This window comes from Schistocerca gregaria, chromosome X, assembly GCF_023897955.1.
Source record: "Schistocerca gregaria isolate iqSchGreg1 chromosome X, iqSchGreg1.2, whole genome shotgun sequence".
NCBI lineage: Eukaryota > Metazoa > Arthropoda > Insecta > Orthoptera > Acrididae > Schistocerca > Schistocerca gregaria.
Window position 1 is genome coordinate 518,710,978 of NC_064931.1, and position 27,247 is coordinate 518,738,224.

The following is a 27,247-nucleotide window of genomic DNA, read 5'->3' on the forward strand; positions in this document are numbered from 1 at the left end:
AAACCATTTCCAAACTACACTCCTGGAAATGGAAAAAAGAACATATTGACACCGGTGTGTCAGACCCACCATACTTGCTCCGGACACTGCGAGAGGGCTGTACAAGCAATGATCACACGCACGGCACAGCGGACACACCAGGAACCGCGGTGTTGGCCGTCGAATGGCGCTAGCTGCGCAGCATTTGTGCAGCGCCGCCGTCAGTGTCAGCCAGTTTGCCATGGCATACGGAGCTCCATCGCAGTCTTTAACACTGGTAGCATGCCGCGACAGCGTGGAAGTGAACCGTATGTGCAGTTGACGGACTTTGAGCGAGGGCGTATAGTGGGCATGCGGGAGGCCGGGTGGACGTCTACATCTACATCTACATCTACATCTACATGACTACTCTGCAATTCACATTTAAGTGCTTGGCAGAGGGTTCATCGAACCACAATCATACTATCTCTCTACTATTCCTCTCCCGAACAGCGAGCGGGAAAAACGAACACCAAACCTTTCTGTTCGAGCTCTGATTTCTCTTATTTTATTTTGATGATCATTCCTACCTATGTAGGTTGGGCTCAACAAAATATTTTCGCATTCGGAAGAGAAAGTTGGTGACTGAAATTTCGTAAAAAGGTCTCGCTGCGACGAAAAACGTCTATGCTGTAATGACTTCCATCCCAACTCGTGTATCATATCTGCCACACTCTCTCCCCTATAACGCGATAATACAAAACGAGCTGCCCTTCTTTGCACCCTCTCGATGTCCTCCTTCAATCCCACCTGGTAAGGATCCCACACCGCGCAGCAATATTCTAACAGAGGACGAACGAGTGTAGTGTAAGCTGTCTCTTTAGTAGACTTGTTGCATCTTCTAAGTGTCCTGCCAATGAAACGCAACCTTTGGCTCGCCTTCCCGACAATATTATCTATGTGGTCCTTCCAACTGAAGTTGTTCGTAATTTTAACACCCAGGTACTTAGTTGAATTGACAGCTTTGAGAATTGTACTATTTATCGAGTAATCGAATTCCAACGGTTTTTTTTTGGAACTCATGTGGATCATCTCACACTTTTCGTTATTTAGCGTCAACTGCCACCTGACACACCATACAGCAATCTTTTCTAAATCGCTTTGCAGCTGATACTGGTCTTCGGATGACCTTACTAGACGGTAAATTACAACATCATCTGCGAACAGTCTAAGAGAACTGCTCAGATTGTCACCCAGGTCATTTATATAGATCAGGAACAGTAGAGGTCCCAGGACGCTTCCCTGGGGAACACCTGATATCACTTCAGTTTTACTCGATGATTTGCCGTCTATTACTACGAACTGCGACCTTACTGACAGGAAATCACGAATCCAGTCGCACAACTGAGACGATACCCCATAGCTCCGCAGCTTGATTAGAAGTCGCTTCCCTGGGGAACACCTGATATCACTTCAGTTTTACTCGATGATTTGCCGTCTATTACTACGAACTGCGACCTTACTGACAGGAAATCACGAATCCAGTCGCACAACTGAGACGATACCCCATAGCTCCGCAGCTTGATTAGAAGTCGCTTGTGAGGAACGGTGTCAAAAGCTTTCCGGAAATCTAGAAATACGGAATCAACTTGAGATCCCCTGTCGATAGCGGCCATTACTTCGTGCGAATATAGAGCTAGCTGCGTTGCACAAGAGCGATGTTTTCTGAAGCCATGCTGATTACGTGTCAATAGATCGTTCCCTTCGAGGTGATTCATAATGTTTGAATACAGTATATGCTCCAAAACCCTACTGCAAACCGACGTCAATGATATAGGTCTGTAGTTAAATGGATTACTCCTACTACCCTTCTTGAACACTGATGCGACCTGCGCAATTTTCCAATCTGTAGGTACAGATCTATCGGTGAGCGAGCGGTTGTATATGAGTGCTAAGTAGGGAGCTATAGTATCAGCGTAATCTGAAAGGAACCTAATCGGTATACAATCTGGACCTGAAGACTTGCCCGTATCAAGCGATTTGAGTTGCTTCGCAACCCCTAAGGTATCTACTTCTAAGAAACTCATGCTAGCAGATGTTCGTGTTTCAAATTCTGGAATATTCCATTCGTCTTCCCTGGTGAAGGAATTTCGGAAAACTGCGTTCAATAACTCCGCTTTAGCGGCACAGTCGTCGATAACAGTACCATCGGCACTGCGCAGCGAAGGTATTGACTGCGTCTTGCCGCTTGTGTACTTTACATACGACCAGAATTTCTTCGGATTTTCTACTAAATTTCGAGACAATGTTTCGTTGTGGAACCTATTAAAGGCATCTCGCATCGAAGTACGTGCCAAATTTCGCGCGTCTGTAAATTTTAGCCCATCTTCAGGATTTCGCGTTCTTCTGAACTTCGCATGCTTTTTACGTTGCCTCTGCAACAGCGTTCGGACCTTTTTTGTGTACCACGGGGGATCCGTTCCATCTCTTACCAATTTATGAGGTATGAATATCTCAATTGCTGTTGTTACTATATCTTTGAATTTGAGCCACATCTCGTCTACATTCGCATAGTCAGTTCGGAAGGAATGGAAATTGTCTTTTAGGAATGCTTCTAGTGGCACTTTATCCGCTTTTTTAAATAAAATTATTTTGCGTTTGTTTCTGATGGATTTGGAAGAAATGGTATTGAGCCTAGCTACAATGACCTTGTGATCACTAATCCCTGTATCAGTCATGATGCTCTCTATCAGCTCTGGATTGTTTGTGGCCAAGAGGTCAAGTGTGTTTTCGCAACCATTTACAATTCGCGTCGGTTCGTGGACTAACTGCTCGAAATAATTTTCGGAGAATGCATTTAGGACAATCTCGGAAGACGTTTTCTGCCTACCACCGGTTTTGAACAAGTATTTTTGCCAACATACCGAGGGTAGGTTGAAGTCCCCACCAACTATAACCGTATGAGTGGGGTATTTATTTGTTACGAGACTCAAACTTTCTCTGAACTGTTCCGCAACTGTATCATCGGAGTCTGAGGGTCGGTAGAAGGAGCCAATTATTAACTTAATTCGGCTGTTAAGTATAACCTCCACCCACACCAATTCGCACGGAGTATCTACATCGACTTCACTACAAGATAAATCACTACTGACAGACACAAACACTCCACCACCAATTCTGCCTAATCTATCTTTCCTGAACACCGTCTGAGACTTCGTAAAAAATTCTGCAGAACTTATTTCAGGCTTTAGCCAGCTTTCTGTACCTATAACGATATCAGCTTCTGTGCTTTCTATTAGCGCTTGAAGCTCAGGGACTTCTCCAGCGCAACTACAACAATTTACAACTAAAATTCCGACTGTTCCTTGATCCAAGCACGTCCTGTAATTGCCAAGCACCCTTTGACATTGCAGCCCATCCCGCACTTTCCCGAGGCCTTCTAACCTAAAAAACCGCCCAGTCCACGCCACACAGCCTCCGCTACCCGTGTAGCCGCCAGCTGAGTGTAGTGAACTCCTGACCTATTCAGCGGAACCCGAAACCCCACCACCCTATGGCGCAAGTCTAGGAATCTGCAGCCAATACGGTCGTAAAACCGTCTGAGCCTCTGATTCAGACCCTCCACCCGGCTCTGCACCAAAGGTCAGCTGTCGGTTCTGTCAACGATGCTGCAGATGGTGAGCTCTGCCTTCATCTCGTAAGCAAGACCGGCAGCCTTCACCAAATCAGATAGCCGCTGGAATCCAGAGAGAATTTCCTCAGATCCAAAGCGACACACGTCATTAGTGCCGACATGTGCCACCACCTGCAGCTGGCTGCACCCTGTGCTCTTCATGGCATCCGGAAGGACCCTTTCCACATCAGGAATGACTCCTCCCGGAATGCACACGGAGTGCACACTGGATTTCTTCCCCTCCTTAGCCGCCGTATCCGTAAGGGGCCCCATTACGCGCCTAACATTGGAGCTCCCAACTACCAGTAAGCCCACCCTCTGCGATTGCCAGGACCTTGAAGGCTGAGAATGATCCTCTGAAACAGGGCAGGCGGCTGCATCTGGCTCAGCCAGAGACAGTGCCTGAAACCGGTTTGTCAGACGCACCCGGGAGGCTTTCTGAGCAGCCTCCGGGGACGCCTTCGCTGCCTGCCACGCCTTGGAACGACGTACCGCCGAATTGCTCAACACGTAGGGCGTGAGGTCTCCACAGTACATCGATGTTGTCGCCAGTGGTCGGCGGAAGATGCACGTGCCCGTCGACCTGGGACCGGACCGCAGCGAAGCACGGATGCACGCCAAGACCGTAGGATCCTACGCAGTGCCGTAGGGGACCGCACCGCCACTTCCCAGCAAATTAGGGACACTGTTGCTCCTGGGGTATCGGCGAGGACCATTCGCAACCGTCTCCATGAAGCTGGGCTACGGTCCCGCACACCGTTAGGCCGTCTTCCGCTCACGCCCCGACATCGTGCAGCCCGCCTCCAGTGGTGTCGCGACAGGCGTGAATGGAGGGACGTATGGAGACGTGTCGTCTTCAGCGATGAGAGTCGCTTCTGCCTTGGTGCCAATGATGGTCGTATGCGTGTTTGGCGCCGTGCAGGTGAGCGCCACAATGAGGACTGCATACGACCGAGGCACACAGGGCCAACACCCGGCATCTCCTACACTGGCCGTACACCTCTGGTGATCGTCGAGGGGACACTGAATAGTGCACGGTACATCCAAACCGTCATCGAACCCATCGTTCTACCATTCCTAGACCGGCAAGGGAACTTGCTGTTCCAACAGGACAATGCACGTCCGCATGTATCCCGTGCCACCCAATGTGCTCTAGAAGGTGTAAGTCAACTACCCTGGCCAGCAAGATCTCCGGATCTGTCCCCCATTGAGCATGTTTGGGACTGGATGAAGCGTCGTCTCACGCGGTCTGCACGTCCAGCACGAAACGCTGGTCCAACTGAGGCGCCAGGTGGAAATGGCATGGCAAGCCGATCCACAGGAGTACATCCAGCATCTCTACGATCGTCTCCATGGGAGAATAGCAGCCTGCATTGCTGCGAAAGGTGGATATACACTGTACTAGTGCCGACATTGTGGATGCTCTGTTGTCTGTGTCTATGTGCCTGTGGTTCTGTCAGTGTGATCATGTGATGTATCTGACCCCAGGAATGTGTCAATAAAGTTTCCCCTTCTTGGGACAATGAATTCACGGTGTTCTTATTTCAATTTCCAGGAGTGTATGTTGCCTGTTTCGCACAAGTCGATTTGTTTGTTCCACCATCCTTTGTAACCTAATCTCATTGCGAGAACAGTTTTTCTCAGAGGTTCATTGCTAGCCTTGACGTCCAGTACTGTGCGACAAAACTGTGAAGTTTTCGTAAAGGTGTTATTTCTTAGTATTATCTGTAATGTAGCATAAATTTCTGCCTAATTACACATTCAACAATGTCTTCAATGAGATATTGGTTGTGTGCACTTTTCTTGTTCTTCTCCTTCTTCTCGTTCTCCTTTGGGGTAGCTATTCGAATCTCTCTCCGCTCTGTATCGTGCCGCTGCCGCCGTAATTTGCATAACATCGACTTATTTAACTTTTAAACATTTGCTTACACGTTCAGTCACCTTTCTCTGCCATTTCTTTCTCCTTCTCATCACCAATAACTATAATTGTGTTAACAGCAACCATTGCAGCTCTCTAGGAAGACATTTGCAGCGATTCCTTTCTGTGCATGCTCTGAGGGTTTAGAAGCGTATTACCTTGAAGCTCTTTGAAACGCCTCTGTGAAAGAACAATTACAAAACCGACTGGTAGTGTGTTTATTCTGAAAAAGGGTGATAATGAGTTCCTTGTTAACTGCTTGAAGACGATCATCATTTTATCTGAAGGGAAACCATGCAGAAGGATTAAAATTATGATTTTCTTTTATTACAGATGAGGAAGTGTCTCTTATTATTCCAGTTAAAGACACGGCAGACAAATTCGTTGTAACACAGCGTCGTAAAGTGGTGCTGATGACGTGGGATGGGGAGAGCAGCAAGCCAGGTGCTCTGGAGGTGATCGCGACGGTGGATGAAGGGGATGGCAAGCAGGACAACCGGATCAACGACGGCAAGGCGGACTCCGCCGGCACCCTCTGGGCAGGTAAACGCTCGCTCGTTTTCATGTAAACACTACCATGTTGTCTGTTCTGTTTCGTAACCCTTAACGAAAGTGAATGACTCTGGAATCTATAGTAGTCGGCCGGTGAGTGAGTGAGTTCTATGCAGAGAAATATCGACAGGAATAAAAACAATGCGGTCGCCATCAGCGTTGACGCCATAGCATTACTCAGAAACAAAACAAAAAAAATTGTGTCATGTGAAGCTATGGAAACAAACCACCACTGGATTTCAAGTCCGGCTATTATGGAAACAACGCGTTTATCAATTCCCAAACATTTCAGCATCTTTGTGCAATCATCAGTGACGGGTACTTTCATTCAGTTCTATACAACGTTTAAGAAATAATTCTAAGAAAATTAGGCCTAAAACCGTTTTTCTCTTTTATATTACCCTCATTTTTCTATATTGTTCCGATTCCAATGATCCTCTTTACGTTACTGTATATTGGCACCTTGTCATCTGCAATTAAATGTTACTACGAGTTTGGTTATCGAGTTAACAAATCACTGTATCTATAAACGTGTTTTTTTAAATATTTTGTCCATACGTGCTCCACAGCCTCACAGAATTTTGCGAAAGAAAACATTGACCTTAGTAGGCTGTAGAATCATGTAGTTTATTTGCTGCGCGATTGGCTAGTTTCGACACTAATTCGTTTTCAAGCACCTACAGTAGAATACGTAAACCTGGACGAACATTACATTAAATATACACGCCATGGAAGGCCATTAAACACAATTACAATTGTTGAAATCGTGACGAATACTCACGGTGGGCTCATAAAATTGCCAACTTCGCGTTTTCGTAACCTTATTAACCACCAAGCTGCAGATATATATATTTGTGAGACACTAAATTTTTCATTACCATTTGCAGGAGCATACCCACAAGGCAGATTGTAAAATTGGTAGCACGTGTGAATATTCCGTTTATGTGGACGTCTTCTAACACAATACTAGTCCTGTGCTGGTCAGTTCGTTCCTGCTTCAGACAGTTTTACAGTCAATGACATAACGTTTGCCACCAGAAATAAGTAAATAATCAAGTACAGTCGACAGAAACTCTTTACCTAACAACGTGGCGGTGTATGTAGACGACAAGGAAGGTCATTTCTGAGCTGAGATACGGAGTTTTACAAGTAGTGTTGTCATCACTGGTCCTACGTGGCTGAAGAGGGCTGGGTATTAAGTATAAAGCTGCGGTGCTTCGGAGGCCACGCGATGCCCATGTCTCAGACAATGCGCCTCTGCGGCCTTATCGCTGCGGCCCGTCGTTACGACAGCTGGTCTTGCGGCTAGCGCGACGACTTGATGCTGCACAGAAATTTCTCCGAAGTAGTGCTCTGGTAATGTCTGCTGTAAACCTCGGCATTTCCCGTGTAGGTGGCATGTACTTCAGCAACATAGGGGCACCTGGCGGCCGTACAACTGGACATCTCTCATCGACCGTGGTTCGGCTATATGAAGCTAAGTAACCGTCAACTGACGTCTGTCAGTCGTACGGGGCTGCGACACTGATGTTACCCTTCAGATTTAAACCGAATGAAGGTTCTAGTTTCTGGAAGTTGGGATCAAGATCAACCTGACGTGGTTGACGTGACTCGTACAATACTGGCTTGCAAAGGAGCAAGTACAAGACGTACTGTAGGGGTAACTGGTTGCAAGGTTTGTTTTACCTACAAGTGTTTGTTACTCCCTTACTCTACAGTTTCGATGTACATTAGCACAATTTGATAGTGGAATACTTCAAGGCAGCTAAAATGCAGATTTAAACTTTGTACTCTGAGTTCACTTGGCTCAAGTAAATTTATGGTGGCATTCTGGTCGTTCGAAAATAAATAATATTAGAGTATTTCATTTTAAGAGAGCATTTGAACTAGAGCCAGTCATAGCTTTACGCCCTTGAGACGTATTCAGTTTTTTGTTTCTAATTTTATTTCTGAAATATTTTGTGTTCTCAGTTTTCTGTCCTGAGGCTTTCAATCGTTCCAAGTCTACTTGAGCGTCTTTCATCCACCTGCTCTTTAATTTACTTGCATTAAAGAAGTTAAAAATTTTCTTAGTTATACTGTTTTCATCCATTGTACATATTATGTGTCCGCAGAACCGCAGGAGGTTTTTATTACATTTGCGGTGCTTTTGTTGTAGAATTCAATATGTCTAGACACTGATGGCTCCAGTAACCCAAAATCGATACATCTGAATGTGTACATGAAGTTCACATAGGGCTTGAAAGTAGCTTACTGAAATGCCGAAATGGCAGTGGAAATAAAATAAAACAACTTCTCAAATACTTACTGCTGTTAGAAGATTTTCTTCAACAAATAAAGCGAACCATGATGCTCACCTTGATATTACAAAATGCAGGACATAGTTCTGAATGGAGTATGTAACCGACACAGACCGCACTGCCTGCTCAACAAAGCGCTCTCATGCAGGCCACAAGGTTGGTAAAGAGTTCTTGTGGTGGGGCGTTTCATTCGTCAACAAGTGCGGTTAACAACTGCTGGATTATCGTTGGTGCATGTGAACGTGCTAAAACATGTCTCCGCAAAGCCTCCCACACGTGCTCGATGGGATTTATGTCGGGGGATCAGGTACTCGAGTCCATTCGCCCGATATCCTCTCGTTCCAACACCTGCACATCTGCGCCTGTGAATGCGGTCGCTCTTCGTCATCCATAAAAATAAAGTCAGGGACGAATGCACCCTTGAAAAGGAATGGGGAAGGAATATAGTGTCACAATAACGTTGACTGGTGAATGTACAGTGTTGAAAGATGTGGTAGAGTTGGGACAGGGGGACTAGTGGACTTTTACTAGACTTTCTGTGAGCACAAATTTCACGGGGCGCAGTTTAAATGAAACACAGGGTCACGGAGGCTTGACCATCATGCAGCCTCGCCCCCACCCACACCAACCCAGCCGGCGGGCCAGGCATCAGGAGAAGAGGACGCAACTGTGACGACACGATATGGTGGACGAGAGCGATTCCATGTGGACTTAACGGTGATTTTAGAAACTATCCATTTTCGTTGGTTTCTCCATGTGTGGAGCATGGTGTGACTGTCTCACTGCGTTTCTCTTATACAACATGGAACTTCCAAATTTGGGACTGGTATTTATCCGGTACTACGGCAAAATACTAATGGTTAGAACGCCAGTTTGGTCTAGCCATTGGCCTGCTCGGACGTGAGTTCGGAGTGTTACGCTGTACACCGTCCGTCCAAGAAGTTCCGAGATTTTATTCCTGGCGTACCAGCGACATTAGCGCAGTAACGACGGTGGCAGCTTGAACAACAACCGTAAACAACAGGTGTGCATTCGACCTATCAGCTGTGAGCAACCAGTGTTAAGTTGCGGACGTGCCACTCTAGTGTGTCAATGTTGTGTCATAAACTGTAATTGAGCAAGATCTCTAAATTAAATTTTAGAGATATTTTCTAGATATTTTGAAGGAGGGAAAAGTGTATGGGAAGTTCGTACCGCTAATCTCGACTCCCGAAAAAAAAAAAAAAGATGACACGTGAACGTCTGCCGCGATTTGGTTGAAACGCAAACACCAACAATTCTTTTCTGGAAAAAATCATTACGGGCTGCGAGACTTCGTGTTATCGTTACGAAACTATCACAAAACGAGAAAATGTTGAAATTCGCACGAAGGACCAACGCTTTGACGACATATCCGACATTCAAGTCGACGCCTGAGATGAAGAACAACCCAAAGAAGGAATTTTCTGACAGTTTAACATGGTTGTATGGATATTCTGTGCGTTGTACTCAAGCGGTGGAAGACTGTGTAGAGCACCTGAAGCACTGAAACCATCATCTTAACTTTTCTCTATTTTTAGTAATCCAGTCTCGAAAATTTTTGTCTCGTAACCGCCTGGTACTAGCTCTAACTCAACACTGTCCAGGGTGTTCCAAAGCGACCAGTCTGCTCTTTTGAAGGGAGGAAAAATATTTAGTCCGATGAGTGTACTAAGACAATGTGGCTTATCTGTTTCAGTAACAGAAGATATGGCAGGGAGAGTTCCAGTGCATCTTGGCTTCTATGTTGATGTTTGCCTCGCTACCAACGGCACCTATTTATAGAGCGGAGGAAAATTTATACGTCTGATCTTCACAGCACTATTGTTTGCATACTAGCAACATGAACAAATTTTCATCCTGTGTACAGATGGTGGACAAATATAAGGAGCCTCCGCGACACACGCGCGCTCGAACGTAAAAGCAGATTCCAGCCAAGCCAGCAGGTGGTGCTGCTGTATTTGACCACGAAAGTCACCTGTTCAGTACCCACAATGCATTGCGCCAGTCGTGGTCAAATCAGTGTTCTGTCTCGTTGCGAGTGCGTTATGTCTGAGCTAAGTGAATTTGAACGTGAGCGTCTTGCTCGTGCTGGTATGATGGGTGCTTGCGTAACCCAGATAGCCGAAGTGTTTGGTGTTTCAAGAGCCACCGTATAGAAGATTTATACTGACTGCAAAGAGAGCGGAAAGATATCATCCTCTAAGTGACAACGCGGGCAAAATTGTGTGGCGAGTGATGATTACAGACGGTCAGTGAAGAGGATTGTGACGAAAAATAAGAAGATGACAGATGCGTCTACATCTACATCTACATCTACATCTACATCTGCATCCATATCCATACTCCGCAAGCCACCTGATGGTGTGTGGCGGAGGGTACCTTAAGTACCTCTATCGGTTCTCCCTTCTGCACTGCAGAAGTGAATGCCGCACTAGCGAAATCTGTCAGCGCCAAAACAACACAAAGGGAGCTTTCTAAGCTGCGAGTTGCAGGGCGAGCTAGAATTCCAAAACCACGCAGCAGAGATGTAAATGCCCGGAACGGGAAAACGTTGTGCCGAAGCCATAATACCTGGACTAATGGAGCAAAGAAGAAAGTCATTTGATCGGATGAGTCTTTTTTCACACTGTTTCCAATTTCCCACCGAGTTTATGTCACAAGCACACGATGTAGCTTGCTTGCCGCCGAGAGTGAGATATGGTGGGCAGTGGTATCGTGGTTTCCCATATGCCCATGGGCACTCTACAAGGTCATATTACTGCCAAAGATTATGGGACCGTTTCGGCTGATCAGGTCCACCCCATGGTGCAATATTTGCTCCCCAGTGGTTTTGCTGTGTTCCAGTCCCACACTACCGCTGTTCACACAGCTCTCATCGTCCAGAACTGGTTTTGTGAACACGAGGATAATTAGACACATCTCTCCTGGCCACCACAGTCATCATGCATCAATACCATTGAGCCTTTGTGGTCTGCTCTGGAGAGAAGTTTGCGTATTGGTTAAAAACAGTCTTGGTTGCAATTTTTTTTTATTTTTCAACGACGAGTTTCGCCTTATTTAGACATCTTCAGGTTATCTTAATTTGGTATTTCTTAAGAATACTTTAGTCAGAGTAGCCAAAGGGCATCGTCGAAAATATCAGGCCTACATCGCCTTTTTTTTTTTTACCGAGTTTAACTAAGGCGATGTAGGCCTGATATTTTCGACGATGCCCTTTGGCTACTCTGACTAAAGTATTCTTAAGAAATACCAAATTAAGATAACCTGAAGATGCCTAAATAAGGCGAAACGCGTCGTTGAAAAATAAAAAAAATAAAAAAATAAAATTATAACTAAGACTGTTTGTAACCAATACTGTTAAGCCCTGGTTTGCTGTTATGCCATATATGGACTGGAAGAAGAAGTTTGCGTGATCGCTACTCACATCCACGATCGTTACCTGTACTTGCCACTTCAAAATGGCTCTGAGCACTATGCGACTTAACGTCTGAGGCCATCAGTTGCCTAGATCTTAGAACTAATTAAACCTAACTAATCTAAGGACATCACACACATCCATGCCCGAGGCAGGATTCGAACCTGCGACCGTAGCGGTCGCTCGGCTCCAGACTGTAGCGCCTAGAACCGCAAGGCCACTCAGGCCGGCTATTTGCCACTACTTTGCGGGAAGGATGGGATAGGATTTCATTGAAAGCCATACAGGACTTGTATTTATCCATTCCGAGGCCACTGGAAGCGATTTTGAATGTCAACTGTTTTCCTACGCCCTTTTAACCATGGCAATGTGTTACGTTTTTGGTGTTTCCGTACTTTTCTCAACTCTCTCTGTATTTTTTGAAGAAAATGGTCCCCGAATGAATGGCAGTGACGTAGTATGTAACCAGATGTATGACATGTATATCTTCGTTCAATACCATATAGCAACGCGGGCCAGTTTGTGCAACGGGCAGTGGGTAGAGTGATGTATTAGAATACTGGTGGTGAATGGTTTGATTCTCGAAGTAGGTATACAGGTTTATTTAAAATAATCTAGACACTTTCACATGATTTTATAAAAGTCTGTATTGTTGTTAGGTACTATATAATTATTGTATGGAAACATTATCTCAAAACATTTTTGTGGCATGTTCAAAGGCACCTCCGAAGAGTAAAAGCTGTATGTCAACAGAGATTTAAAATTGCTCGTTACTTTCGTTTCAGGGACAATGGCACCGATAATAAACAAACAGGTCATTGTAGACAGGGGAATATTTTTTAGCATTTCCAAGGACCGAAGCGCTAAAACGCATTTACCAAAAGTCAGCGTTTCAAACGGCATTGCATGGAGCCTGGACAACAAAACCATGTACTATATAGATTCTCCCACTAGAAAAATAGATGCTTTCGACTTTGATGTCACCAAGGCTGAAATAGGTAAACAACGTATGGTTCTCCTAATTATATTCCTCCAAAATTGAAGATTTGTGCTGACGAAAGCGGTTTTTTTTCTTTTTCAGGCAACAGGAGGACGGTTTTCAACTTTGAAGAACAGGGCGTGGAAGGATTCCCAGACGGCCAAACTATTGATACAGAAGGAAAACTGTGGGTAGCGTGCTATGGTGGCAAACAGGTAATATTTTCATTTCTCTTTGGGCAGAGACTCACTGCCGTAGTCGAGGTCGCCAACAAACGTTTATGCGATGGCTCTAGACTCGAACGCATGTTGTGGTGAAATAAATTGTCACCTCTAGTATTTGACTGACAAGGGAAAAGACGTGATGGCGTGAAGTTCCTGATTTCCAGACTTCGAGCCGATGTCATACGTCAAATTTCAAATCTCTCCGCAGTGTGCCATGGAGTGAGAACATGTGACACTGTTGATAGTGATTCGTCCGTGGTGCTACATACCTATGACACCAGACCGAATATTGCTACACTCCTGGAAATCGAAATAAGAACACCGTGAATTCATTGTCCCAGGAAGGGAAAACTTTATTGACACATTCCTGGGGTCAGATACATCACATGATCACACTGACAGAACCACAGGCACATACACACAGGCAACAGAGCATGCACAAAGTCGGCACTAGTACAGTGTATATCCACCTTTCGCAGCAATGCAGGCTGCTATTCTCCCATGGAGACGATCGTAGAGATGCTGGATATAGTCCTGTGGAACGGCTTGCCATGCCATTTCCACCTGGCGCCTCAGTTGGACAAGCGTTCGTGCTGGACGTGCAGACCGCGTGAAACGACGCTTCATCCAGTCCCAAACATGCTCAATGGGGGACAGATCCGGAGATCTTGCTGGCCAGGGTAGTTGACTTACACCTTCTAGAGCACGTTGGGTGGCACGGGATACATGCGGACGTGCATTGTCCTGTTGGAACAGCAAGTTCCCTTGCCGGTCTAGGAATGGTAGAACGATGGGTTCGATGACGGTTTGGATGTACCGTGCACTATTCAGTGTCCCCTCGACGATCACCAGGGGGGTTCGATGACGGTTTGGATGTACCGTGCACTATTCAGTGTCCTTCGACGATCACCAGAGGTGTACGGCCAGTGTAGGAGATCGCTCCCCACACCATGATGCCGGGTGTTGGCCCTGTGTGCCTCGGTCGTATGCAGTCCTCATTGTGGCGCTCACCTGCACGGCGCCAAACACGCATACGACCATCATTGGCACCAAGGCAGAAGCGACTCTCATCGCTGAAGACGACACGTCTCCATTCGTCCCTCCATTCACGCCTGTTGCGACACCACTGGAGGCGGGCTGCACAATGTTGGGGCGTGAGCGGAAGACGGCCTAATGGTGTGCGGCACCGTAGCCCAGCTTCATGGAGACGGTTGCGAATGGTCCTCGCCGATACCCCAGGAGCAACAGTGTCCCTAATTTGCTGGGAAGTGGCGGTGCGGTCCCCTACGGCACTGCGTAGGATCCTACGGTCTTGGCGTGCATCCGTGCGTCGCTGCGGTCCGGTCCTAGGTCGACGGGCACGTGCACCTTCCGCCGACCACTGGCGACAACATCGATGTACTGTGGAGACCTTACGCCCCACGTGTTCACGTGTTGAGCAATTCGGCGGTACGTCCACCCGGCCTTCCGCATGCCCACTATACGCCCTCGCTCAAAGTCCGTAAACTGCACATACGGTTCACGTCCACGCTGTCACGGCATGCTACCAGTGTTAAAGACTGCGATGGAGCTCCGTATGCCACGGCAAACTGGCTGACACTGACGGCGGCGGTGCACAAATGCTGCGCAGCTAGCGCCATTCGACGGCCAACACCGCGGTTCTTGGTGTATCCGCTGTGCCGTGCGTGTGATCATTGCTTGTACAGCCCTCTCGCAGTGTCCGGAGCAAGTATGGTGGGTCTGACACACTGGTGTCAATGTGTTCTTTTTTCCATTTCCAGGAGTGTATTTAGCAGCAGACGCATCGCCTATGAATAGGGACCTTGGTTCCGTACACATAACATGGGCAAATCATTTTCATTGAAGGAGGCAAGCAGGTTAGCTTCGTCAGTAAGCATTTCGACAGTTTTCTACCTACTCCGCGTAAAAGTTCGTTCTAATGATGTAAGAGTCGGTGTTGCACTCATGCTGAAAACTGACAAAGTGTCTCCCCTGATAGGAGAGCGGCTGCATCAAGTCTAAACGCCGACCGATGCACTTGGCGCGCTATAAAGCCTTCTGTGTAACTCACACGATTTGGGACCTTCTCGTATATTCTATGGCGACTTTACTCTCGACACCAATTTAGCAAAACCTTGAAATCTACTGCATTGTAATAATGCCACAATAATTACGGCTAATGACTGACTTCTCCTGATGTTTTCTACGTAGCATAACTTATTATTACTGATTTTTATTCTTTAAATAATGACTGTTTGGCACCCTTACCGCGGATCATCCTCTATGTGATTTATGTGTCTTACGCAGCGATCAACTCTTCACACTACCAACGTGCTGTAACCACCATATGGTATGGAGTACACTGTCTTATCAAAAATATCTAGATACCCTATGTAGTGGGAAATTGACCATTAAATGTCACCAGGGCCGGACCCGTCTATATACAGGGTGTTCATTTTAAGTGAATACATTGAAATATTTCGAAATCTATACAGCGGGTTAAAAAAGCTATAATTCCAATTTGTTTGTCTTGGAGGAGGACATACAACGATGCCACATTCGACCCCCACCCACCCAGTGCTTGGGTGGCAGGGGGCAACATTGAAATCTTCAATGGGAACCCCTGTTTTTGTTGCAGATTACGATTCTACGGCAAAATCTACATACATTTTGTGTGAAGCATTTTCTTAGTTTCACCGCAGATGACGCTGTAATTGGAGGAACCGAAATGAGTACACAGTCGTAATTTACGGCGTGCTACTCAGTGGCCCTTCGATGTCTAATGCCACGTGGGACCCCACCTCAATGCTGCGAGGCTAGGACAGGCCAGTATTTCATTACTTCTAACTAACTGGAAACCCCATTCGCAAAGTTGCAGGAGACTACCGCACGTGCCACAGTGGCCGTGGCTCCAAGCGAATGTTGCTCTCCTTTTCCTATTGTAGTAAGTATTCATACGTAATACCGCCAACTTCAATACACTTACTGATTCGCTTTTCAAATGACTATACACAGAACAGAAGCATATCTGCGGGAATGTCAACGAAGGCGTTTGTGAAGCGTTCGACCATGTCTTCACGGCCTGTTGGCACTTGATGGTACTCCTTATCTTTTAAATATCCCCACAGAAAGAAATCCGACGAGATCAATTCCGGCGATGTCGCCGACCAATTAATAGGGCCACCTCTGCCGATCCACCGACGAATGCAACCACGGTCTAATACCTCACGTGCTTCAGTTGCGTAATGCGCTGGGTGACCGTCATGCTGAAACCATATACGTTGTCGAACGTCCAGGGCACTGTCACGCAGGAGTACCGGTAGTTCCTGCTCCAAAAAAGTTAGATATTTGCGTCTATTCAACGTGCCGTCGATAAAATACGGACCAATGAATTTCTTCCCCATGATGCGACACCATACGTTAGCCGACCGAAGACTATGATTGTTAACTTTCCGTAACCATTGGGGATTGTCTACGCTCTAGTGACGCGTGTTATGGCGCTTAACGCTACCATGATTTGTGAATGTAGACTCGTCGGAAAATAGTACCTCGGCAAAGAACGTGGAGGTCGTTGCATTTCTTGACGCGCCCATTCACAAAACACTATCCGGTTATGGAAATCGACGCCGTGAAGTTCTTGGTGTAGATACACTTGGTGTGGGTGATACTTAAGACGACGCAATGTTGTAACAATGCTACCTACGGATATACAGGAACCGCGGTGTTATTGCCGGGCGGGCGCTTATCTGTTTGTTGTGGTGCGCTGCCGCTAGTGCAGTTGTTACATTAGCTACTCCTGTAGCACGTTTGCTTCGTTTCCTTTTGTCGCTCTGTACGCTACCATCAGATTTAAAAGCGTTCACAACCTTGTAAAAGAACGAACAAGTGCGAGCTTTCTCTGGAAAATGCTCGGCATACAAGGATACAGCAGCCTCAGCATTTCTCCTAGATTCTTCGTAAATCAGGATCATTTAAATTTTGCGTCTGTGGTTGCAACGTTCATCATGCACTTCCAAGTCTGCTCTCCAAATGACACGTAGGTGTGCAGGCAATAATCACTGGCCAAGTTCAAAAAATTGTTCAAATGGCTCTGAGCACTATGGGACTCAACTTCTGAGGTCATTAGTCCCCTAGAACTTAGAACTAGTTAGAACTAACTAACCTAAGGACATCACACACATCCATGCCAGAGGCAGGATTCGAACCTGCGGTCTCGCGGTTCCAGACTGCAGCGCCTAGAACCGCACGGCCACTACGGTTGGCACTGGCCAAGTATTGCAATGTTTAGAGCCGCTATGTGCTGCGCCTGCACGATATGTGAGCTCCGGTCGTAATGTGCTGCCTTTTACGTCGTATTTCGCTACACGTGGGGTGGCGCGTCGAGTAGTCTCCTGTTCGGTATGTCGGAGGAATACAACGTTGCGAATGGGGTTTCCATTTAGGAATTATGAAATACTGGCCTGTCCTACCCTCGCATCGTGGAGGTGGGATCCCATATGCTATTGAATATTCAAGGGTCATTGGGTAGCATATCGTAAATTACGACTGTGTACCCATTCCTACTCCTCCGATTACAGCGCCATCTGTGGCGAAACGAAGATAATGCTTCACACAAAACGTATGTAGATTTTACCGTAGAATCAAAACCCGCAACTAAAACGCGGGTCCCATTGAAGATTTCAAAGCTACCCCCTGCCACCGACGCTCGGGGTGGGGTCACAGGATGCGTGTAGTATGGTTGGGCGTCCACCTCCGAGACAGTCCAATTGGAATTACAACTTTTTTGATCCGGTGTGTAGTTTTCGAGATATTTCAATGACTTCATTTAAAATCAACACCCTGCATAAGGAGGCTTGGTTGGTTGGTTTGTTTGGGGGGCGTGGATGCGTGGAGTACTGTGTTGTCAGTAGAGAAGCAGTAACGGTGGACTGGGTTGGCCACGTGATCTCAGTGACAGCGAATATGAACGAGTCACTGGATATTATCTGAGTAACAAATCCATCAGGGATATTTCAACCATTCTAAAGCTGCTTCTAAACCTGTCAACTGTTGTTGATGTAGTTATGATGCGAAAACGCCAAGGAACAACCACAGCTAAACCAACACCTCATGTACAGGAACCGTCGAGAACTGCGGAGGATGGATTTAAAAAATTTTATGAAATCAGCTGACGGCATCACTCGTGAGTTCCAAAGTGCTATCAAAAGGCTAGCTAGCACAGTGACTGTGCGTAGAGAGTTAAAATTAATGGGGTACAGTGGCTGAGCAGATCCTCATAACCCTCACATTTCTGTAATCAATGCTAAACGACGCTTGAAGTGGCGTAAAAAGCGACACCACTGGACAGTGGATACCTGGGAAAAAGTGATTTGTTGGTGTGATGACGACGTTGTACCCAGTGGCAATCCGATAGAAGGGTTAGGGTTTGCCGAATGCCTGGACAACATTACTTGGCGTCATGTGGAAGGCCAACAGTGAATTACAACGAAGATGATCTTACAGTAAGTGGGTCTTTTTCGTGGACTGAGTGTGGACCGCTTATTGCGCTTAAGAAAACGATAAATGTGGAAGAATATGAATACATTTTACAGCGTTTTGAACTTCGTAAAATGGAGGAATAGTTCGGAGACAATGACTGATTGTATCAGCATGGTCATGCACCCAATGGTAGAGCAGCATCTGTGAGGCAATGGTTTGTTGACAAAAATAGTCGTGGAAATGGACTGGCGTGCCCATAGTGCAGACCTGAACCCTAGGGAATACTTCTGGAATGAGTTTAAACGTTTACTTGGTCCAGACCCCATCCTCCAACATCACTACCTCCTTTGGTTTCCACTCTTGTGGAAGATTGGACTGTCCTTCCTCCACAGCCACCTCATATAAGCAGTCCCCAGCAGAGTTCAAGCCATCACAAATGCGAAGCTTGGACACACCCCATACTAATGTCCATTAATAGATGTGGGGATACTTATGATCAGATAGTGTACATCCTGCTCAAGCTCTCAGTGGGAGCAACCTCCTCTATGGTTTCGCAGTTGAATAAGCTGCTGCTTAAGAAAATATTGGAATGTTTAAATCTCTGTAATACTTAAAAATGTAGCTAAAGTAGGTGTATGCAGACCCAATTATGACAATGTACATTATAATGGGGCGTGGGCATTAGGCTCTTGGAACTTTTGGGTAGAACGCGGAACAAGTACTAAAATATCAAACCAGTTGTCAGTTGGGGAAATTATGTCCGTAGTTGTGGATTCATCTACAGAACCATAGACGTAAAATACACTGTTGCCTTATTACACTGAGATGATAAAAGTCATGGGATACTTCTTTATATCATGTCTGACCTCCTTTTTCCTGGTGTAGTGCAGCAACTCGACGTGGCGTGGACTCAAAGTCGTTGGAAGTTCCATGCAGAAATACTGAGCCACGCTGACTCTATAGCCGTCAAAAATTGTGAAAGTGTTGCCAGTGCAGGATTTTGTGCACGAACGGACCTCTCGATTATGTCCTACAAATGTTCTATGGAATTCATGTCGGCCGATCTGGGTGGCCACATCATTTTCTCGAATTGTCGAGAATGTTCTTCAAAACAATCGAGAACAATATTGGCAGGGTATGTGGCCCATTGTCGTCCATCAAAATTGGTTCGTTGAACAGCTGCAATCTCCTGTAGTCGAACATAACCATTTCCAGTCAATGATGGGTTCAGTTGACCAGAGCATCCAGTCTGTCCCATGTGAACACATCTCACACCATTATGGAGCCACCACCAGCTTGCACACTGATTTGTTGACAAAACCCTACTGTCAGCCCTCACCAACTGATATCGGAACTTATCTGAACAAACCATGGTTTTCCAGTCGTCTACGGTCCAACCGATACGGCCACGAGCACAGGCAATGTAGTGCTATTAGCATACGTCGTCTGCTGCCGTAGCCCAATAACACCAAATTTCGACGTGCTGTCCTAATAGATCCGTTCGTCGTACGTTCCACATGGATTTCTGCGGTTATTTCACATAATGCTGCTTGTCTGTCAGCACTGACAACTCTACGCAAACGCCGCTGCTCTCGGTTGTTAAGTGAAGGCTGTCGGCCACTGCACTGTCCACGGTGAGATGTAATAATACTTGAACTGTGGTGTTCTCCGCACACTCTTGACACTGTGGATCTCGGAATATTGAATTCTCTAACGATTTCCGAAATAGAATGACCCATGCGTCTAGCTCCAATTTCCATTCCACATTCAAAGTCCATCAGTTCCCGTCCTGTGCCCATAATTACCTAGGAATCTTCTCACATGAATCGCCTGAGTGCAAATGACAGGTCCGCCAGTGCACTGCCCTTTTACACCTTGAATACAAGATACTATAAGCTCCTGTTCAAGTGCATATCGCTCTCCCTTGACTTTTGTCACCTCACTGTATAAATGAGAGTAGTATTCTTGATAGATACAAATAGTCATTAATACTGATACACTAAAATTGTCTGTGAACATTAGTAGTGTTTAGCAGCATCGTGCTACCTCGATGTATCATCGCGCCAGCGTTCAATACTAATGCTGGTAGGTCTATAGATGCCCTGCATCTGGGGCGAAGCTGTGAGTGCAGCCACTTGAAAAGATGCGCGGGCCAGTCAGATCGGCGGGCAGTGGGGTCATATCAATTTAGCGTCCTCTGAGCGAGATGGCGTGGTGGAGTGCATCGCGTGCAGGATATTAAATCTGAGGTGTCTGTTGAGCCGTGAGCGGCATGCTAAGCTCTGAGTGCGGCCACGTGAAAAGATTCGCAGGCCAGTCAGATTGGCGGGCATTAGAGGCGTATCAATTTAACATCCTCTGAGCGAGATGTCTTGGTGGAGAGCTTGCAGGAAATTAAATTTGAGGTGTCTGTTGAGCCGTGAATGGCACGCTAAGCCCTGAGAGTGGCCACTTGAAAAGTTGCGCAGGTTAGTCAGATCGGCGGGCATTGGGGTTGTATCAATTTAGTGTCCTCTTAGAGAGATGGCCTGGTGGAACGCTTGCTGGATATTTAATTTGTGGTGACTGTTGAGGCGTGAGGGGCTCGCTAAGCTCTGAGTGCAGCCACTTGAAAAGATGCGCAGGCCAGTCAGAACGACTGGCAGTGGCGTCGTATTAATTTAGCGTCCTCTGAGCGAAATGGCCTAGTGGAACGCTTGCAGGATATTAAATCTGAGGTGTCTGTTGAGCCGTGAGTGGCATGCTAAGCTCTGAGTGTGGGCAGTTGAAAAGATTCGCTGGCCAGTCGGATCGGCGGGCAGTGGGGTCGTATAAATTTAGCGTCCTCTGAGCGAGATGGCCTGGTGGAGCACTAGCAGGATATTTAATTTGAGGTGTGTGTTTAGCTGTGAGTGGCATGCTAAGCTCTGAGAGCTGCCACTTGAAAAGATTCGCAGGCCAGTCAGGTTAGCGGGCAGTGGCGTCATATTAATGTAGGGTCTCTGAGCGAAATGGCCTGGTGGAGCACTTGCAGGATATTAAATTTGAAGTGTCTGTTGAGCCATGAGCGGCATGTTAAACTCTGAGTGCGGCCACTTGGTAAGATGACCAGGTCAGTCAGATCGGCGGGCAGTGGGGTCGTATTAATTTTGCTTCCTATGAGGGAAATGACATGGTGGAACGCTTGCAGGATATTAAATTTGAGGTGTCTGTTGAGCCATGAGTGGCATGCTAAGCTCTGAGTGCGGCCACTTCAAAAGATGCGCAGGCCAGTCAGATAGGTGGGCATTGGGATCAAATAAATTTAGCATCCTCTGAGCGAGAATGCCTGGTGGAGCACTAGCAGGATATTTAATTTGAGGTGTCTGTTGATCCGTGAGCAGCACACTATGTTCTGATTGTGGCCACTTGAAAAGTTGCGCATGCCAGTCATATCTGCCGACATTGGGGTCGTATTAGCTTAGCGTCTTCTGAACGGGATGGCCTGGTGCAGCGCTTGCAGGATATTAAATTTGAGGTGTCTGTTGAGCCGTGAGCGGCATGTTATACTCTGAGTGCATCCACTTGGAAAGATAACCAGGTCATTTAGATCGGCGGGCAGTGGGGTCGTTTTAATTTTGCTTCCTGTGAGGGAAATGACCTGGTGGAGTGGTTGCAGAATATTAAATTTGTGGTGTCTGTTATGCTGTGACTGGCATGCTAAGCTCTGAGTGCGGCCACTTGAAAAGATGTGCAGGCCAGTCAGATCGGCGGGCAGTGAGGTCGTGTCAATTTAGCATCCTCTGAGAGAGATGGCCTGGTGGAACGCTTGCAGGATATTAAATTTGAGGTGTCTGTTGAGCCGTGAGTGGCATGCTAAGTTCTGAGTGTGGGCAGTTGAAAAGATTCGCTGGCCAGTCGGATCGGCGGGCAGTGGGGTCGTATAAATTTAGCGTCCTCTGAGCGAGATGGCCTGGTGGAGCACTAGCAGGATATTTAATTTGAGGTGTGTGTTTAGCTGTGAGTGGCATGCTAAGCTCTGAGAGCTGCCACTTGAAAAGATTCGCAGGCCAGTCAGGTTAGCGGGCAGTGGCGTCATATTAATGTAGGGTCTCTGAGCGAAATGGCCTGGTGGAGCACTTGCAGGATATTAAATTTGAAGTGTCTGTTGAGCCATGAGCGGCATGTTAAACTCTGAGTGCGGCCACTTGGTAAGATGACCAGGTCAGTCAGATCGGCAGGCAGTGGGGTCGTATTAATTTTGCTTCCTATGAGGGAAATGACCTGGTGGAGTGGTTGCAGAATATTAAATTTGTGGTGTCTGTTATGCTGTGACTGGCATGCTAAGCTCTGAGTGCGGCCACTTGAAAAGATGTGCAGGCCAGTCAGATCGGCGGGCAGTGGGGTCGCGTCAATTTAGCATCCTCTGAGCGAGATGGCCTGATGGAGCACTTGCAGGATATTTAATTTGAGGTGTCTGTTGAGCCATGGTTGGCACACTAAGCCCTGAGAGTGGCCACTTGAAAAGATGCGCAGGCCAGTCGGATCGGCGGGCAGTAGGGTCATATAAATTTAGCATCCTCTGAGCGAGATGCCCTGGTGGAGCACTAGCAGGTTATTTAATTTGAGGTGTGTGTTGAGCCGTGAGTGTCACACTAAGCTCTCACTGCGGCAACCCTTGAAAAGATGTGCAGGCCAGTGAGATCGGCGTGCAGTGGCGTCGTATTACATTAGTGTCCTCTGAGCGGGATGGCCTAGTTTAGCGCTTCCAGGATATTAAATTAGAGGTGTCTGTTGAGCCGTGAGCGGCACACTAAGCTCTTACTGCGGCCACCTGAAAAGATGTGCAGGCCAGTGAGATCGGCGTGCAGTGGCGTCGTATTACATTAGCGTCCTCTGAGCGGGATGGCCTAGTTTAGCGCTTCCAGGATATTAAATTAGAGGTGTCTGTTGAGCCGTGAGCGGCACACTAAGCTCTTACTGCGGCCACCTGAAAAGATGTGCAGGCCAGTGAGATCGGGGGGCAGTGGCGCCGTATTAAATTAGCGTCCTCTGAGCGGGATGGCCTGGTGGAGCGCTTCCAGGACATTAAATTAGAGGTGTCTATTGAGCAGTGAGCGGCACACTAAGCTCTGAGTGCGGCCACTTGAAACTACGCTCAGGCCAGTCAGTTCAGCGGGCAGTGGCGTCATATTAATGTAATGTCCTCTAAGCGAAATGACCTGGTGGGGCGCTTGCAGGATATTAAATTTGAGGTGTCTGTTGAGCCGTGAGCGGCATGCTAAATTCTGAGTGCGGCCACTTGAAATGATGAGCAGGCCAGTCAGATCGGCAGGCAGTGGGATAGTATCAATTTAGGGTCCACTGAGCGAGGTGACCTGGTGGAGCGCTTGCAGGATATTTCTAGCGAGCGGATATGATGATTGTTGTAGAATGAATATAAAATGTAGTCTGGCAATGGCAACAAAAACATTTGTGAAGGAGAATTTGTAACCATCTAATAAAGATTTAATTCTTAAGAAGTTTTTTCTGAAAGCATTTGTAGCTACGCTATGGAATGAAACACAGACAATAAACACTTTTGACAAGAAGTGATTAGTGGCTTTTGGAATGTGGTGCTACAAAAGAATGCTAAGTATGCTGAAGATTAGATGGGTAGATCGGGTAAATAGCATGGAGAGCTGCATCAAACCAGTCTTCGGACTAAAGGCCACAACAACAACAACAACAAAATTAGAGGAACAGTTTGGAGTCGATGATTGTTTGCACCAGCACGCCAGTGCATCCTGTCCTAAAGCATCATCTGCAAGGAAATTATCTGTGGACATTTCTATATTGGACTGTTCTGCCGATTGTCCGACCTGAACCCAGTGGAAAACCTTTGGGATGAGTTAAAACGTCGACTTTGCTACTGACCCCAAGTCCAACATCACAACCCTGTTTGGTTTCAGCTCTTTAGTTTCCTCCATAGACATTGAGACACCTAGTTTAAAATGTTCCTAACTGAATTAAAGCCGTCATAAAGATGAATGGTGGACACATCCTAATAAGTGTCCAGGTACTGCTGATCAGATACTGTAGAATAGCTGTTGTTGTTGTTGTTGTTGTTGTGGTCTTCAGCCCTGAGACTGGCTTGATGCAGCTCTCCATGCTACTCTATCCTGTGCAAGATTCTTCATCTCCCAATACCTACTGCAACCTACTCCCTTCTGAATCTGCTTAGTGTATTCATCTCTTGGTCTCCTTCATGATTTTTACCCTCCACGCTGCCCTCCAATATTAAATTGGTGATCCCTCGATGTCTCAGAACATTTCCTACCAACCGATCCCTTCTTCTAGTCAAGTTGTGCCACAAGCTCCTCTTTTCCCCATTTCTGTTCAATACCTCCTCATTAGTTATGTGATCTACCCACCTAATCTCCAGCATTCTTCTGTAGCACCACATTTCGAAAGCTTCAATTCTCTTCTTGTCCAAACTATCAATCGTCCATGTTTCACTTCCATACATGGCTACACTCCATAGAAATACTTTCAGAAACGACTTCCTGACATTTAATCTATACTCGATGTTAATAAATTTCTCTTCTTCAGAAACGCTTTCCTTGCCATTGCCAGTCTACATTTTATATCCTCTCTACTTCGACCATCATCAGTTATTTTGCTCCCCAAATAGCAAAACTCCTTTACTACTATAAGTGTCTCATTTCCTAATCTAATTCCCTCAGCATCACCCGACTTAATTCGACTACATTCCATTATCCTCATTTTTCTTTTGTTGATGTTCATCTTATACCCTCCTTTCAAGACACTGTCCATTCCGTTCAACTGTTCTTCCAAGTCCTTTCTTGTCTCTGACAGAATTACGATGTCATCGGCGAACCTCAAAGGTTTATTCCTTCTCCATGGATTTTAAAACCTACTCCGAACTTTTCTTTTGTTTCCTTTACTGTTTGCTCAATATACAGATTGAATAATATTGGGGATAGGCTACAACCCTGTCTCACTCCCTTCCCAACCACTGCTTCCCTTTCATGCCCACGAACTCTTATAACTGCCATCTGCTTTTTCTGTACAAATTGTAAATAGCCTTCCGCTCCCTGTATTTTACCCCTGCAATCTTCAGAATTTGAAAGAGAGTGTTCTAGTCAACATTGTCAAAAACTTTCACTAAGTCTACAAATGCTAGAAACGTAGGTTTGCCTTTCCTTAATCTTTCTTCTAAGATAAGTCGTAGGGTCAGTATTGCCTCACGTGTTCCAACATTTCTACGGAATCCAAACTGATCTTCCCCGAGGTCGGCTTCTATCAGTTTTTCCATTCGTCTGTAAAGAATTCGCATTAGTATTTTGCAGGTACAATAACTACAATTGCTTAATCTACCAGCATTCGTTTAAAAAATTTCTTTTTGAAACGGGAAAGTACATGCTAAACTTTGGATTGGAGGACAATAATAGTTTTTTTTCAGGTGATCCAGGTGGATCCGGCCAGTGGCAAGTTGCTGCAGCGGGTGGACATCCCGGCACTTAACGTGACGTCAGTGGCGTGGGGCGGCGCTGGCCTCGACGAGTTGTTCGTTACGTCAGCGTTCGACGGCATGACCCGTGAAGAGCTGGAGCGCCTGCCTATGGCCGGCTGCAGCTTCCGCGTCACCGGGCTCGGCGCCAAGGGACTCCCCGCACACCGCGTCCTACTCTGAGCATATTTATCGTGGCACTCAATGTTACAGGGATTGGCGGCACTAAATAAAGTTCTCGTTACATACTACCACCCTAGATGAAGACATGGAAATGTGCTACGTCGCCAAAATATTTTTATATTATTGCTATTTCCATGCCCAATTAAATAAGTTGTTTAAAAACTGTGACCGAATTGACTTAACTGCAAAAAATCTTCTACTGTACAAGGTTCATTCAACAGGCGCCACAGCAGCAGGCCCACGGATCTGGTAACTGGCTGCATTCGTACACATCTGCTTCACTCGAGAGTAGGTCCCACTTTGCAGCGCGGCACTGTTTAGTCTATCTGCCAAAGGCTGGCTGATCTCTTGGGAGGATGTCGGGGTACTCTGCGATGTCCATTTCCTTCACTTTTTGCAGATGCGCTACACACGAGGGCAGCGTACTAGGTAGCAAATATACACAGCTCGACCAAGGATTGCTGTAGTTCACGTTCCTTCATAGCCAAACATGGGACTAGCGAATGGCCTAACTAGGGTATGGTAACCAGTGTTCTGTTGCCATTCGGCCGCGTTCACAGAACTTTCTATATACAGGGTGATCAAAAAGCCAGTATAAATTTGAAAACTTAATAAACCATGGAGTAATGTAGATAGAGATGTAAAAATTGACACACATGCTTGGAATGACATGGGGTTTTATTAGAACAAGAAAAAAAAAACTTCACAAAATGTCCGACAGATGGCGCGTGAAAGACCTCTTGCGCGCGTCGTTTGGTGATGATCGTATGCTCAACCGCCACTTTCGTCATGCTTGGCTTCCCAGGTCCCCAGACCTCAGTACGTGCGATTATTGGCTTTGGGGTTATCTGAAGTCGCAAGTGTATCGTGATCGACCGACATCTCTAGGGATGCTGAAAAACCACAAATCCGGACATGCTTTACAGTGCTGTTCACAACATTATTCCTCGACTACAGCTACTGTTGAGGAATGATGGTGGACATATTGAGCATTTCCTGTAAAGAACATCGTATTTGCTTTGTCTTGCTTTGTTATGCTAATTATTGCTATTCTGATCAGATGAAGCGCCATCTG

The 27,247-nt window shown here is 46.3% G+C and overlaps 1 protein-coding gene across 2 annotated transcripts in view; it reads left to right on the plus strand.

Annotated features, from left to right (window-relative positions):
• The window catches only part of LOC126298212 (regucalcin-like), an 81,172-nt gene extending 54,832 nt beyond the window's left edge, over positions 1–26,340 (plus strand). Inside the window, exons 3-6 of one of the 2 annotated variants that reach the window (XM_049989517.1) lie at positions 5,883–6,092; positions 12,623–12,835; positions 12,919–13,031; positions 25,942–26,340. In XM_049989517.1, coding sequence (XP_049845474.1) covers positions 5,883–6,092; positions 12,623–12,835; positions 12,919–13,031; positions 25,942–26,172 — 767 coding nt within the window. In that variant the 3' untranslated portion in view covers positions 26,173–26,340. The remainder of the gene's footprint in view (positions 1–5,882; positions 6,093–12,622; positions 12,836–12,918; positions 13,032–25,941) is intronic. The other variant, XM_049989518.1, reaches the window with a different exon arrangement.
• Positions 26,341–27,247: the final 907 nt, after the last annotated feature.